At 41.9% G+C, this 16,792-nt stretch overlaps 1 protein-coding gene across 1 annotated transcript in view; it reads right to left on the bottom strand.

Moving 5' to 3' along the window:
• Positions 1 to 9,207: 9,207 nt before the first annotated feature.
• GSR (glutathione-disulfide reductase) overlaps positions 9,208 to 16,792 on the bottom strand; it is a 35,632-nt gene continuing 28,047 nt past the window's right edge. The window contains exons 10-13 of the mRNA XM_049866733.1: positions 15,685 to 15,796; positions 14,243 to 14,374; positions 12,716 to 12,849; positions 9,208 to 10,228 (exon numbers count right to left, since the gene is read on the bottom strand). Coding sequence (XP_049722690.1) covers positions 10,079 to 10,228; positions 12,716 to 12,849; positions 14,243 to 14,374; positions 15,685 to 15,796 — 528 coding nt within the window. The 3' untranslated portion in view covers positions 9,208 to 10,078. The remainder of the gene's footprint in view (positions 10,229 to 12,715; positions 12,850 to 14,242; positions 14,375 to 15,684; positions 15,797 to 16,792) is intronic.

Here is a 16,792-nt window from a genome sequence, read left to right as displayed (position 1 = left end):
GAAGAAGTTTAACGTCTTGGAATAACCTGATTTGTCTGCTCCTACGATGCTGTTTTGTGTGTGTGCATGGGTGGTGAAAAAACACACGACACACAGGCCAACTCAACAATTTCTACGTGACACTGACTACATCCTTAGAGTTGTAAAACCATTCTCACTATCCTTTTCCAAATTATTCTACCACCGTTAACATACACTCAATGTGTAAAATCATTCTTGCTATCCTTTTCCAAATTATTGGAAATTAACAAAAACTCAATGTCCTCTTAGCAAGAATACTCCGTATTTTCTCTTCCCTCCCACTTTGGTAACCACTACTAATCTTTGGTTTCATTATGTTTGTTTATTTCATATTAGGTGAGATCCCCAGTGTACTTTTTAATTCCACAAGTAGTCATGGATCATCTATTATATCTGAGTCAGAGGAAAGATAAACAAATACTAGAGTGAGTAAGACTTGCTTTCTGTCATTAACCAAACCTAAACTCATTGCTGTTGAGTTGATTCTGCCTCATAGGAACCTACAGAGTAGAGCTGCTCCATGAGGTTTCCAAGGAGCAGCTGGTGGATTTGAACTCCTGACCTATTTCCTTAGCAGCTGAGCTCTTAACCACCACACCACCAGGGCTCCTTTTGTAAAGGAGTTTATAACCTAGTAAAGAAAACAAGACAGCCTCACAAAGATCTAGAGTGCAAGTTAAATTGCGATAAAGGCTCTGTTGTCCTTAGATGCCCTTGAGTCTATTCCCCCTAGGGTTTTCTCGGCTGCAGTCTTTACTGGAGCGGATTGACAGGTCTTTCTCCCCAAGAGCCACTGGGCGGATTCGAGCCTTTTGATTAGCAGGGGAGCCCTTAGCCGTTTGTGCTACCAGGACTCTTTGATACAGGCTCTAAATCAAAACCAAACCTGTTGCTGTTGAGTAAATTTTGACTCACAGTGACCCTGTAGGGCGGAGTAGAATGGCCCCAAAGGGTTTCCAAGGAGCGGCTGGTGGATTCAAACTGCCAACTTTTTGGCTTGCAGCCGCAGCTCTTAATCACTGTGCCACCAGGGCTTCTTGATAAGGGTTCCAAACCAAACCCCTTGCCAATCGAGTCGATTCTGACTCATAGCAACCCTATAGGACAGAGTAGAACTGCCCCATAGAGTTTCCAAGGAGCGCCTGGTGGATTCAAACTGCTTCTCCAAACCAACCAAACCCAGCGCCGTCGAGTCGATTCCGACTCACAGGGACCCTACAGGACAGAGTAGAACTACCCCATAGAGTTTCCAAGGAGCACCTGGCAGATTTGAACTGCCGACCCTTTGGTTAGCAGCCGTAGCACCACCAGGGTTTCCAAACTGCCTCTAAGAGAGCTATAATCCAAATGCTTTGGAAAAAGGACATAGAGCTTGCTTTTGGGTAAGGGAGAGGAGTTTGGTTCTGTGGAGGGGAGGTCAAGTTCAAAGGATGAGCAAGATACCACGGGCAGCCAGAAGAAGCAACAAAGAGAGATGTGCAAGAAACAGCAGAGACTGTCCTTACCAGACAGGTTGTTGGCTGCGATAGTGAGTCGTCCTTCCAGTCTGGCTGGAAGGTGGAGTCTGAGAAGGGAGAGAAGGCTGGAAAGGTAGGTTGGGGGAGTTTTGAAGTGTGGGGTTGTATATCAGAGTAAGCAGGCAATCAGGAACCATAGATCTGTCTTAGAGGTTGGCATGGTATTAACACAGGGATGAACATATCATCTTGAGTCTGAAGTAAGTAGATCTTTTTGCCCACATGAAATGGAAAAAAAAAAAGAGATTTTTAAAAGCATTTAACAATGGTTGGTGTTTGCTCTGAAAGATCGAGTTCTTCAGTTATCACTTCTTGCGCCAGTATCATCAGCTCTTTTTCTCTTTCCAATAACTTTCCCCTGCCCTCTCTAAACAAAAAACAAAAAACAAACCCATTGCCATCCAGTCAATCCCGACTCATGGTGGCCCTATGTGTTACAGAGTAGAGCTGCTCCCCAGGGTTTTCCTGGTTGGAATCTTTACAGAAGCAGATCACCAGGCCTTTCTTCCATGGCACTGCAGTGTGGGTTTGAACCCCTAACCTTAGGTGAGTAGTTGAGCACAAACCATTTGCACCACCCAGGGACCTTTGCTGTCCCCAGCAGTCTTGTTATCTTCCAGTGCCGGGCACACACTGAATCCTTCCGAGTGGGTGAGTGAATAGCTTTAGGTTGTTGTCACTTCTGCCTCACCATGGAATCTTTTTCTTAACCACTTTTCTTTTGCTTTTTTCCCCTATCTACTAAAATTGGATTCTCAAAAGGTACCAAGAACCAATCCCCCGAGAAAGCAAAAGCACCCCTGACTTTTGAGAACTGATCTGATGCTCACTGCCAAGCCTCAGTGTGATGACAAACTGATCTGACAATTACGACGAAACCGAATTGTTGTCAGACACAAAAATCTCATAGAACACCCACTTTAGACAAGGTCACTATGCAACACGAAATAGCAAACATCCCCCTCTCTCGCTGAATGAGTGACTTTTCTTCTTTACTAACTGGAGCTTTATCCTTGCTCTAGTCTGCTCTCCCTAGAGGTAAAAATGTATCGTGATACACAGTCTTATAATTGCCCCTGCTCTCTCACAACATCCAATCTAGAGCCAAACTCTGCTTCCTTAGTGCCCTTGATAAGGGTTCTAGGAGAGATATAAACCAAATGCTTTGGAAAAAGGACATAAAGCTTGCTTTTGGGTGGGAGATAGGAGTTTGGCTCTGTGGAGGGAATTCACTACACAAAATTACCACATGAAAGCCCAAATCCCATAATGGGTTCTTTCAGACACCCTGTTGCTGAGACATCCTATAGTGTGCGTTATCCCTGCTGCAACAAGTAATAAACTCAACTTGGTCTTGGCTGAAGGCCACTGACTCTCCTGTGAATTCCTGCGGCTTCCGTAAGTCTTCAGGAACCCTGGTGGTGCACTGATGAAGCACTTGGCTGCTAACTGAAAGGTCAGTGGTTCAAACCTACCAGCTGCTCCAAGGGAAAAAGATGTGGCAGTCTGCTTCCATTAAGATCACAGTCTTGGGAACCTTATGGGGCAGTTGTACTCTGCCGTATAAGGTCTCTATGAGTCAGAATCGACTCAGTGGCAATGGGTTTTGGGTTTCCTAAGCCTTTAGGTGCAGTGTCCTCTGTGTGCTAGTCCCTTCTCCTTGGAGCTTCTTCCCCATGGTTTTCTCCTGACTCCTTCTCTCCCCTTCAAGGTCTTCATCCTTTATCCATCCCTTAAACGTGGGCATTATTGAAGCTTCTGGTCTTTTCTTTCTCTTTACACTCCTTGGCTTAGGGTCAGATATGCTCACTCATGGCTTTAACCAAGACCTCCAGCTGTGTGATTCCAGAAACTCCAGTTCTGAGTTTTTCCCCTAAACTCCAGTGTTTTTCTCTCCGGGTCTATTGGAATGACAAATTCAACATGCCCAAAACTCAACCTCTGGCCTCTCTAAACGAGTTTCTCCTTCAGTCTCTTCTCTTTTATTAATGTTATCCCTTTTCTCCCAGCTCCTCAGGCTGAAAACTTCGGGCTCGCTTTTACCTCTCCCTTTCCCTCATGCCTTAAATTCAATCCATTCACAAATCCTGTGGATTCTTTCATTGCACATTTTCTTGCCTGTGTCCCTTTGCATTCCCACTGCCACCACCCTAGTCCAGGCCCTTTATTGCCTCACAATGAGATGGTCTCAGGCTCCTTTGCATTATTTCCCCATTACTCTCCCATTCCCATGTTGATGGCATTTCCTCTTTTAAAAATCTTTAGTGATTCCTTATTGCTAATCTTCTCATCCATTTATCAAGATCCTCCTTAAACAACAGTCTCATTTTCCTAGTCTCCCACTACTCCTCCACCATTCAATTCAACAGTATTGGGCACAGTGATGAACGGTGGGAACATACAGTACAAAGACGTGGAAAGCATGCTCCCTGCCTTTGCAGGGGACGAAGGAACAAGCATGGGCAAACACTTATGACAACGCAACAAGTGCTATAAAACCCGTTTCGTCCGACTTATAGCGACTCTACAGGACAGAGTAGAACTGCCCCATTGGGTTTCCAAGGTGCGGTTGGTAGATTCGAACTGCTGAACTTTTGGTTAGCAGCCGAGCTCTTAACTACTTCACCACTAGGCTCCAAACAAATTCTACAATAGTGTAAGCTTTTCTTGTAATTCAAGGTTATGTTTTAGGAAAATACATCTGTGTCAGTCCTGGTTCTTAGCTACAAACATTGGAAACCAACAGGCTATTTTAAGCAGAATGAATTTATCCTTTGTTGAGTAGCTGGCAGAATCTCAAGGGGGCTGGTGAACCTGGCTCAAAATCTACACAGCCAGAGCCATGGCCCAAATCACAACTTGGAATCGGACAAATGAGGTCGTCCTTGCTGCACTGGGTGCTGTTCACCACAGCTAGATCCTGACATGGCAAGCACCAGTATGCTGCCAGCTGTCCCTTGATGTTGTTGTCACAGCTTCCATCACCTGCCACTTAAAATGGATTCTCCCAACCCTGTTTCTTTGCATCACTTGTTGCTGAGTGTCTTAGTCATCTAGTGCTGCTGTAACAGGAATATCACAAGTGGATGGCTTCAACAAACAGAAATTTATTCTCTCACAGTCTAGTAGAAGTCCAAATTCAGGGCTTCAGCTCCAGGGAAGGCTTTCTTTGTCGGCTCTGGAGGAAGGTCCTCATCATCGATCTTCCCCTGGTTGAGGAGGTTCTCTGTGCAGGAACCCCTGGGTCCAAAATTCCTGGTGCTTCTTTCTTGTTGGGATGAGGTCCCCAACTCTCTGGTCGCTTCCCTTTCGTTTTACCTTTTGGAAGATAAAAGGTGGTACAGGCCACACCCCCGAGAAGCTCCCTTTATATTGGATCAGGGATGTGACCTTAGTAAGGGTGTTACAATCACACCCCAATCCTCTTTAACATAAACTTACAATCACAAAATGGAGGACAATCACACAATACTGAGACTCATGGCCTAACGAAGTTGACACATATTTTGGGGGGACACAATTCAATCCATGACACTGAGTACAGTTGGGATGTTATGTGCCTTCTCCTTACTACAAAGGAGCCTGGGAAAGCATGCACCTGGTGTTTTCAGGTTTTATGTGGGGAGGTGGGCTTTGCCTCCTACCAAGGCTAAGGTGGGGATTCCCCCAAATTAGAGAGGGAGTCTGGATGCTGAGCAGCCAAAAAGGACATCTGCTACTACCACTTATAGACAAAGAACTTAAAATGGAATTATTTCCTTAAAAACTTATATAAAGAGCCTAGATATAACCCCTGGCCTACCATCCAGAACTTTTTACCTTTTAATACTTCCCCTTAATGTATTAAATAGAACTTAAAATATACTACGTACAGAAACAAGATTGTATACAGTCATTCTTACTTTTAAAATGTTGACTCTAATCCTTAATAAAGAATCAAGATATTAAATTATTACATCAAAGGCAATGGCAATAAAAGATATTTCCCAGACAGTCTGAGTAGGGTGGAGTGGAAGCCATCTCCTATATTCACCTCCAACAGCTCCTGTATATTCAGGAGGCAAAATTCACAGAAAGGGAAATATTTGTTCAGCCTAAAAATCGTACCTACTCTTTATTCTTTTTCACATGGGGTCACCATGAGTACTTATCAGCAACTGATTTTTTTTTCTTTTATTATTGTAGTTTAGATGAAGGTTTATAGAACAACCTAGCCTCTCATTAGACAATAGAACACATATTGCTTTGTGACATTGGTTATCAACCCTACAACATGTCAACACTCTCCCTTCTAGACATACGGTTCCCTATTACCTCTCCTGTCCCCTCCTGCCTTCTAGTCCTTGCCCCTAGGCTGGTGTGCCCATTTAGTCTCGTTTTGTTTTATGGGCCTGTCTAATCTTTGGATGAAGGGTGAACCTCAGGAGTGACTTCATTACTGAGCTAAAAGGGTGTGTGGGGGCCATACTCTTGGGGCTACCTACTCATTATTTTTCAAAAAAATAAAGGATTAAAATGTTGGCTCTTCTCGAGAGTATGGCCCCCAGACCAATGTCAGAAAACAATATGTGTACTGTTTAATGAGAAGCTAGTTTGTTCTGAAAACCTTCATCTAAACTACAATAAAAACAAAAGAAAAAAGAAAGTTGGCTCTTTCCCACTAAGAATTTTAGGGTCATAAATCACAGTAACACACCCTTCTCTCATCAGTCAAAGCTGCTGTATGACACGCCAGATACTACGAGTATATAAATTTATATACCGAGAATATATAATGACACAAGCACAAGATGACTTACAAAAGGTGAACATGTTCTGTAGTCCTATAACGTGAAAAGGTGTAATGGGAACACATAATACAACACTGAAAACTTCTAAGGACAGTCTTCACAAAGGTAAACTTAGTTAAGCCTTAAAAAACAAGTAGGAGTTTGCCAGATGTGGGTGATCAAAGATGGCTACAATTTTTTGGTACCATTTCTCCCACTAAGAGGTGACATCCAATTCCCTTCTCCGTGAATCTGGGCTGGCCTTAGGGACTTGCTTAACCAATAATAAATGACAGAAGTGATGTTCTAGAACTTCTGAGGTTAGGTCATAAGGGAGCTTCCAGCTTCCTCCTAGAACTCTTGGAATATTTTCTGGAAGCCTTGTGCTTCCACTTAAGTCCACTACCCTGTGTCAGGGGACAGCCCCAGGAAGGAAAGACCCTCACTGTGCGTTCTGGCAGATAATCTGAAGAACTGACAAGTAGCCCTTTCCAGATTCATGAGTTTATTCAGGGAAACTTACTGACACGGGCAAGTAGCTGCTCTCCAGTGGCAACCGGCTGGAGTATTTTCCACAACCACCTAGCAAGGGACCCAAGCTTATATACCATTCCAGTTGGGACCAAGGCTCATTGTTTTTCTCCCATGTCCTTGGGTAGTCAGTGTTCCCATGGACTTCACGCCCAGGCCCAGATGTTTTCCTTCTTTTTGCTAAGGCATTCCTCGACCTTGGCTCCTAGCCCGGTCATGCCACTCCCGGCCTTGTACCTTAGCCCAAGTCCATCCCAAATTCAACCCCAGCATGCTTCAGGGTAGAGCAAAGCTGATTCCATTAGGGAGGGGATGCATATAGCTGAATAGCATTACCCTACACCCTGAGAACGCCATCCTGGGAAGGCCATGCGTAGGCACTCTGGTTGATAGCCCCAGCTGAGCTCTGCATTCCAGCCATCTCTGCCCAAGTGGCAGACACATGAATGATTCTGTTTTAGGCTCTCTAGACCAGCCTATCTGCTAGGTGAATACCATCAAATGACCTATGTCAACACTGCTGGAACAGAATCATCCAGCTGAGCTTTGCCCTAATTCCTGACCTACAAAATCCTAAGATAGAATAAAATGGTTGCTGTTTTAAACCACTAAGTTTTCAGGTAGTTTGTTATGTACAATACATAACCAGATCATTAGGTAAACAAGTAGCAAAGGACATTTCACACAAAACCAATACACACTTATGCTCCAGCCAAACTGAGCCCTGCCATTTTCCATGTATACTTCGCCCAGTCCTACCTTCACTGTACCTGCCACCTGTCCTCTGACCTTCTCCTCTGTAATCCCTAAGTAATAAATCCTACATAACCTCTTTCTCAAAGCCTTCCTCAGTTTTCTGGGCAAGGTGGCATTTCTGCCTCCTCAGAACTTGTATACGTCTTCCTCTTTAATAATGCTGAACCAGGACAACACTGTCCTGTTTGCCTTGGACAGTACTGATTTGTTGTCTACGGTCCCAATTATTAATAATTCACTCTCAATAGCACCCCTCTTTTTTTTTTTTAGTCATCATATGGTCACGCTGTGCTTAACACATTGCCTTAAGTTGTAGTTTGATGCAATTTGTATAGAAATTTTCTCTCATTCTAGACTATAAGCTTACTTGAAAGCAAGTACCATGTTTTTTCTTCAACAAGTATCTATTGTTGTTGTTAGGTGCCGTCAAGTCAGTTCCGACTCATAGCGACCCTATGCACAACAGAATGAAACACTGCCCAGTCCTGCGCCATCCTCACAATCGTTGTTACGCTCGAGCCCATTGTTGCAGCCACTGTCAATCCACCTCGTTGAGGGTCTTCCTCTTTTCTGCTGACCCTGTACTTTGCCAAGCATGATGTCCTTCTCCAGAGACTGATCCCTCCTGACAACATGTCCAAAGTATGTAAGACGCAGTCTCGCCATCCTTGCTTCTGAGGAGCATTCTGGTTATACTTCTTCCAAGACAGATTTATTCATTCTTCTGGCAGTCCATGGTATATTCAATATTCTTCGCCACAATTCAAAGGCATCAATTCTTCTTCGGTCTTCCTTATTCATTGTCCAGCTATATTGAGCACGTAAAATATACCAGGCATTGTACATGCCTGTTCATCTCTATATTCCCCAGTGCTTTGTGTGATGGAGGCTGGGTTAGGCCAGATCGCCTCTCAAGGGCAAGACCGATTTGAGGGCTGATGAGAATGAAGACCCCAACTCTGCTACTTTCATGTCGGTTTAGTATGGAATCAGCAAGCAGGCAGTGCACAGGATATATATGAGATCAAGCAAACATGGCGTCGCAGTGGAAATGACTACTGGGGTCTCCCCTTTTCCTTGAAGAAGTACACCCAAAGTTTGGGGCCCATGCAGTGTGAGACACCCAGTAGCACCCAGAGGCTATGCCCACTGCCTTTTAGGCTGGTGGAGAAGGGGGGGCGGGGGGGATTGTCTGCCTCATGCCATGTCCAGGTTTGGGGAATCCTATATTCTTGCTGCACCACAGTTATATAACCTAGTTACTACTGAGACAGTTTTCCTTTGTTAGTTTCCAGCCTACTTGAGAAATCAGTGCAGCAACCTGGCCGTGGCCCCTCAGAAGGACATCCAGTGAAAGCTTAATGAAAGAATACAGTAGCACCGTATCACTAATGAACACTGTGGAAAAATCTAGCTGGGAAAGGCTGAAGGAAATAAAGTGCTAAAAATCCTAAGTGATTTCTAAGCTGTTCCTCCAAATAACTAACCTGTTAAATGTCTCTTTTGTATCTCTGGTCTTTATTTATAAAAGAGAAAGCTCTTTTTCTTCCCCTTAAAGCTTTCTTAAGGTGACTGAGTGATGGGATCTGATTCTTCAACATGAAATACTCTTAGAAAATGAACTGGACACCATAAATTTATAACAGCAAATTTTTTATAAGATGGAAAGGCTGTGATTTATTTTCAACTGTCTGAAACGGTTTTCAGAAAACATAAAATGACAGGAACGCATACAAATATTGGAGTTATTCATTGAACTACGGACTCAGCCTAGGAAGGGACTTTTGAAGTATTCCAGCCCACGCCCCCTGAAAGCAGGAGTCACTTCTCAAATGGCCCTCAGATATTTAACTAGCCTCTTCAAATCTTTTCCAGGTTTGAAGCACCTCATCTCATAAAAATAACACAAACAACTTTTAATCATTTAAAAGAAAAGAAAGAATAAAAACAAGGTAGGCAGGTCTCTAACGCCATGTACTTTTTAGAGAAAGGTCACATCCGTGAAGCAGCTTTGCAATATGCAGGGCACAGTACTGGCTTCAGGAAAATACAAAGATTCTGTGCGTGTGCATTATTTAAATTACGAAGAGCTGCTGTCATCCTCCTCAACAAAAACTAGCAAAATATATTCATTCAAGTACATTCATTGTAGTTCATATAGTTTTATACTCGGAATGAAGCTGAAACAGGAAAAACAAAACAAAAAAACCCCGCTAACACAGACTTGCTTAAAAACAAAACAACACACACTAAAATATTAATTATTGTGAGATGTGATGAAATGAAAATTAATCCTGCATAACAAAACAAATTTCTAACTACATGAATAAGTTCTATTACTTACTGAAATTTTCCATTATAAGAAGCTCCTGATTAAAAGACAGAAATATATAAAATTGGAACAGTAAGTAAGTATATATGATCATTTGGTTCATTTCAGAAGGTCTACCGGTCCAGCTGCCAAGCACACCAGCATCTGGGTTTTCAGCGAAGTGTGACCAGTTCTTCTGAAGAGGTAGGGTGAATGGCAACTGTGTTGTCAAAGTCGGCCTTGGTTGCTCCCATTTTAACTGCAACAGCAAAACCTTGCAGCATTTCATCACACCCAATTCCTTGCATATGGATCCCAACTACCTGGAAAAACAAATTTTTTAAAGTAAAATTTTGTATGAGGGGCACAGTCATGAGCGGTACCTGGTATTTTAAAACCCCTAAAAACCTTATAACATTTCTAATCCCAACATGAGGTAACAAGACCTACAAGGCCCCGGGCTGTCCCACCTCCCTGTCGGGTCTCCAGCCCATCACACACAGCTCTTCCTCAGGCTTTCCTTGCTCTGGCCCTGTGGATCTCCCTCTTTCCCAAGCACTAGCCAGGCTCCCTCCTTCGCACAAATTGTTCCCTCTGTGTGGACAATCTTTCCTCCCCTTGTAGCTAATAGTTAAAGCCTGTTATCTTCACAAAGCTACATAGTTGTGCCTTTCTGACCACGTTAAATTTCTCTACCTTGCCACCTCTCGGTACTAACACTTCTTCATGGTTCTATCACAGATATAACTTTTTATTTATTTGTGTGACTGAACAATTATAGCCCACCTCTCCTGGCAGGCTTTAATCTCTAGAGAATGGGACCCTGAAGGTATTTGCTCAACACTCTGTCTCCATGGCCCAGCAAAGACTGGCACTTAGGAGGTCTCCGTCCCTACATGCTTGATGACTGCATGAGTGATCGTCAAGAGGCATGTGTTTCAATCTCATTTTCCAGCGAGGTTGTTCAATACATCTTAACACTATTAGTTAATGTTCACTTTCAGCAAATACCTTCACGGTAAATATTCCATGGAAAAGCAAAATTAGAGGAGACAAAGTGTAGCTACAAAAAATAATTTGTTTAAAAACGAACCATGTCTCAATTTAAAACACAAACAAAAAACCCAAATCACGTATTATAAATGCATTAAATAGAGCCAGAATCTTACTTATTGTGATCTAAGTTGCACTTACACTGAGCTTCTGGTAATGGCAGGGGCATATCCCAGTTTTTAGTCTTTAGAGACTATCAGGAATGCTTATTAGATGAATGAATTACTGGTATGAAGAAATAAATGATATGAAGAGAGAAGTAGGGACCTTGTTGATTTCATATGCAGAAATCTTAGGCTACTGAGAAACTTTCAGAACCAAGAAACAGTAACCCGGGTTTCGCTGCCCATCAATGCTCTTTCTTCCCATTGCTGATTCTCTGCCTCTGTTAGTCCTCAGCGATATTAGGTTCTATAATGCCAAGGACTACGTCCTGTGGCTTTTGGGGTGTAGGCTATGGAATCAGACGCAGACTATGTTCTTTCTGATAATAGAAGTTGGAAACTATATATGAAGCTTCCATTAAGCCACTGTCCCTCCCAGAGTGTCATGGATTGAATTATGTCCCCCCAAAAATGTGTCAATCAATTTAGCTGGGCCATGACTTCCAGTATTGTCTGGTTGTCCTCCATTTTGTGATTGTAATTTTATGTTAAAGAGGACTGCAGCACCCTTATTTAGAGCACATCCCTGATCCAACATAAAGGGAGTTTCCCTGGAGTGTGGCCTGCACCACCTTTTATCTTACAAAAGTTAAAAGGAAAGTGAAGCAAGCAGAGACTTGGGGACCTCATGCCACCAAGAAAGCAGTGGTGGGAGCAGAGCACATCCTTTGGACCCAGGGTTCCTGCATAGAGAAGCTCCTAGTCTGGGGCAAGACTGATGAGAAGGCAAAAAGAGAAAGAAAGCCTTCCCCTGGAGCTGTCACCCTGAATTTGGACTTCTAGCCTACTTTACTGTGAGGAAATAAATTTCACTTTGTTAAAGACATCCACCTGTGGTATTTTTGTTATAGTAGCTCTAGATGACTACGACACAGAGCCATGATCCCAAGGCACACTGCTAAACTCCACTTCAATATTTAATTCAATTAGTAGAAACAGTGCAGTAGGCTGACCTAATTCTGAAACAAAACGTATTTTAAAAAAAATTACAAAAGAAAACCTGTTCAAATGTAAATCAAAACCACGATGAGATGCCACTTTATAACCACTATGATAGCTATAAACAAAAAAACATTTACAAGTATAGATGAGAATGTGGAGGAACTGAGATTCTCACACACTCCTGGTGGGAATGTAAAATGGTGTGGTCACTTTGGAAAAGAGCCTGGCAGTTTCTCAAAAAGTTAAACCAAACAGAGATAATTGATTACCTCAGAAAACTTTATTAAATAAATTTCTTCTTCTTCACTGAGTGCTATCTTAAATTTAAATTTACCTTACATAAAATACTTACATTTACAAGTTATTTCTGAGTTTTGCATCTATTCTGGCTTATTGGTCAATGACGGTGGGCTTACTGGCCAATGACGCTGAGCTTTTTATGGCTTTCAACATTTCCCCCCATCTCTGAAAGTAGTAGAACCTTCTTTCTAAATGAAATATTATGAAGAACCCTAACAGATAAAAGTGGGACCGCACTAGCTGAATCAGAAGGCCTAACCACGTGTTCTCCTCCCTCCCGAGCCCACCGAAATACCGCTATCCCTGACAACCCCGCAGAGCACTACTCAGCTAGCTGGATTTTTCCCATACCTTCTCCTCTTTGTTGGCACAAACCATTTTCATCACGCATTTTGTTTTCCTTTTTGTAACTGCATGATACATGGGGGTAAAGGTGGTTGAATAGGTCTTCACATTTTCTTTTCCGTATTTATTAATGGCCTCATCTATAATGCACATAAAAAAAGTCTATAAAAAATTCTAAACAATCAGAGGGTCTCAGACAGAGCGGGAGAAAAATGTAGAACAAAACTCAAATTCATACAAAAAGACCAGGCTTGCTGGTCTGACAGAGACTGGAGAAACCCTAAGATATGGCCCCCAGGCACCCTTTCAACTCAGTACTGAAGTCACTCCTGAGGTTCACCCTTCAGCCAAAGATTAGACAGGTCTATAGAGCCAACAATAAAGCACGTGAGGGACGTACTTCATAGGTCAATCATGTATGCGAGACTAATGGGCACACCAGTCCAAAAGCAAAGAAACAGGAAAACTGGATGAATTGAAACAGGGAAACTGGGGTGCAGAAGGCGAGACTGTTGACGCATCATGGGTTTGGCAAGCAATGTCACAAAACAACTTGTGTATTAACTGTTTAATGAGAAACTAATTTGCCCTGTAAACTTTCACTTAAATCACAATTAAGAAAAAAAAAAAAAACTCAACAATCACACTGGGCCTTCAAAGAGATAGATGGTCTATATAACTTGAATCAAATCATGAGGAAATACCAAACAAAACCAAAACCAAGGACAATCTACAAATGTCAATGTCATGAAAGACAATAAATATTGATGTCATAGAGGAATACTGTCTCTAGATTAAAAGAGACTGAAAAGATATGAAAACTAAGTGTAATGCATTATCCTGAATGGATTCTCAAAAAAAACAAATTAAACCCATTGCTGTTGAGTCGATTCCAACTCACGGTGACCCCATGTATTACAGAATAGAGCTGAGCTCCATAGGATTTTCTTGGCTATAATCTATAGAAGCAGATCACCAAGCTGTTTTTTCCATGGTGCTGCCAGGTGGGTTTGAACCGCCAACCTTCTGGCTAGCAGCTAAGCATAAACCACCCAACGACTAACTGGATGCTAGACTAGGAAAAAAAATGTTAAAAAGGACATTGCTGAAATCATTAGCAAAATCTGAAAAAGGCCTATAGGTTAGATTATATTGTATCAATTTAAATTATCTCATTTTGGAGACTGTAGTGTGCTAATGTAAGAAAGTGACCTTGTTGCTAGGAAATAAGTGTGAGTGTGTGGAGAGAGAATGAGAAAGCAAAGATGTGAACCCTGTATAGGAATCCTTTGTACTACTCTTGCAACTTTAAATTTGAGATTAGTTCCCAAAAAAGGGCAAAGAGATAGACAGGGTGGTGGGGGGGAGGGAAAAGTAGTCTCCAAGTATTAGCAGTGGCGGGGGTGGGGGGAGTGGGAATTGGAACTGTGATAAGAGACTAACCAAAAAGGCATATAACATAGGGGACTGAGTCAGTTCACAGAGGGAGTAAAAAAGGAAATTAAAAGTCATCTTCTTTTTTTGAATACCTACCTTCTGTGAGTCCCACTGTCCCAATAGGGGGGTGACTGAAGACCACAGTGGGGATGTTGTCATAGTCTAATTTGGAATCTTGTTTGCATTCAAAAAGTCTATGGGCAAGTTTGCGGCCAGCAGCTATTGCAACTACAAAGATATTCAAAATCAGTGTTTATCTTACTGTTTGTTTTAACATAGCAGAATTGTTCTACTAGCCATTCATCCATCTGCTTATAAATACTTTAGTTCTGACAGTTTTATGCTAATGTTCATTATAATATCTAGTTCAATATGATAAAGATACATCAACGTCTTTGTTAAAAATTCAAAACTATTAATTTATGTGAATTCCACACATTCTGTTAAAACATAACAAAAAAAAAAGAAGACATTCCCAACTTTCCCATCACTTAGTCTACTTAAAGATATTAAATTTCTGATACAATATTTATGGAACAAACTATACTCATTTAGGGCATCTTCATTCTACTTTATAACCATATTCACTTCACAGGAAGATTTTTTTTTTCCCCTTAAAAGTTTATTCTCCTTAGCCTGTTTTGTCTCTAACAATTTTTTTTTTAATGCCTGAGTGGAGTAAAAACATCGGTTTTTAATTCTATTGATTTCAAATTGACCATGAAGGTTTTGCCAATGTAAAATATCAGTAGAATACATAAGAAATTGTCTTCACTTTGCCATTGTTTTCAACTGCTATGTTATGTTATGTGATGAAGTTTTTCAAAGTTTGTTACTTTGCTTTGGTTAAGAGGTGTTACCAAAGGAGCCAAAAGGCTGTGGGTGTGTGACCAGGGCAGGCTTCCATCCTAAGACCCTGGGGCCATTCTGAAAAGGATGGTGAGGGCCTCTAGGGTACAGAATCAAAGCATATGAATGAAGTCAACAATGGGCAGAGGTGGGACAAAGAGCTGGAAGTGGTTAACTCAAGAGGCGCCTTGAGGGGTGGGAGCAAAAGGGCTCAAGCTTGGTTGTATCAAGATCAAACAAAAACCAAAACCCAGTGCCATAGAGTTGACGACTCATAGCAACCCTATAGGACAGAGTAGAACTGCCCCATAGAGTTTCCAAGGAGCACCAAAGACCAAGTCATATAATAATGCCACTCGAAATTACTTCTTCCCCAAAGCCACTTCCTCCCACTGTCACCACATACAACTCTGGTTCTAACTTACAGTGTTCTACAGAGGGTGACCATATTCTCTCCATGAAAGTTTCAGTCTTTACAAGGCATTTTTTTAGTCTTTTATGAAAAATGGATATTATTCAGAAAATGTCAAGTACATAGCCAACATATATTTCAATACATTTTTATCATTTTGATGACATAAAGATACTCATCCTTTAAACTTTCCTTAAGCTGATTTGACTGTGAAGAGCGGGGACAGCTTTGTCTGACACACAGGGCCGCCTTTACTCAGAGAAAGAGAAAACATTACCTGGAGTAAGGAGGGCTTTTCCACACACATCCCCAACTGCGTAGATCCCCTTGACGATGGTATTCTGGAATTCATCTACTATGATGTGACCTTTGTCATCAGTCTGAATTCCCTAAAATAGTGAGGGGACATCATGTAAATACTCTGCTCATCTACTAAGAATGTCAGACCAATCCTCGTGATCCATGCCATTTCACACCAGCACCTCTTCAGTCAGGATCTCCAAGAAACCACAAGACTCAACCACAGGATGGAAAACATTTAAAGTTGGCAAGTTTCACATCTTTTGCTTTATTTAAAAAGTATATATTTATAGACAGTCCCTGATGGAGCAGGAGAAAAGTGGGGTGCAGAACTCAAATTCTAGTAAAAAGACCAGACTTAATGGTCTGAGACTGGAGGGACTCCAGAAGACACAGCCCCCGGACTCTCTGTTCGGCCCCCAGACTCTCTGTTAGCCCCATACTAAAACCATTCCCGAAGCCAACAAAGAACAGACTGGACTGCAAGACATAAAATGATACTGGTGTGGAGTGCGCTTCTTAGCTCAATAGATACATGAGACTAAATGGGCAGCTCCTGTCTGGAGGCGAGATGAGAAGACAGAAAGGGACAGGAGCTGGCTGAATAAATGGACACCGGAAATACAGGGTGGAGAGGAGGAGTGTGCTATCACCTTATAGGAAGATCAACTAGGGTCACATAACAATGTGTACATAAGTTTTTGTATTAGAAACTGACTTGAATAGTAAATTTTCACTTAAAGCACAATTAAAAAAAAGTATATATTTGATCCAATTTTGAGGTTTTTTTTAAAAACTGGATTCGACTTTGCGATGTACAGTTCAACTGTCCAGGTAAATAAGAAAAGGAACTATGGAAGCTAGACAAGGAGGCACTCAACTATTGATGTGCTACTTGCTACCTCTGTGTGGTCCACCTATGACAGTGCTTTTTACCTTTCCCACTGAAGCACTCTTCCTTAGGCATTCTAGCTTATTCCTCAGGGGGCCTGCCGGCAACACTCACTCAAATCAGAAGATTTCTTTGAAGCTTACTATTTTAACTTTAAAAATCCAAGCAAATTTTGCCTTCTACTCTAAACCAC

Source organism: Elephas maximus, chromosome 22 (assembly GCF_024166365.1).
Source record: "Elephas maximus indicus isolate mEleMax1 chromosome 22, mEleMax1 primary haplotype, whole genome shotgun sequence".
Taxonomy (NCBI): domain Eukaryota; kingdom Metazoa; phylum Chordata; class Mammalia; order Proboscidea; family Elephantidae; genus Elephas; species Elephas maximus.
The sequence above is the reverse complement of the archived record's forward strand: the minus strand, read 5'-3'. Positions and strand labels throughout refer to the sequence as shown.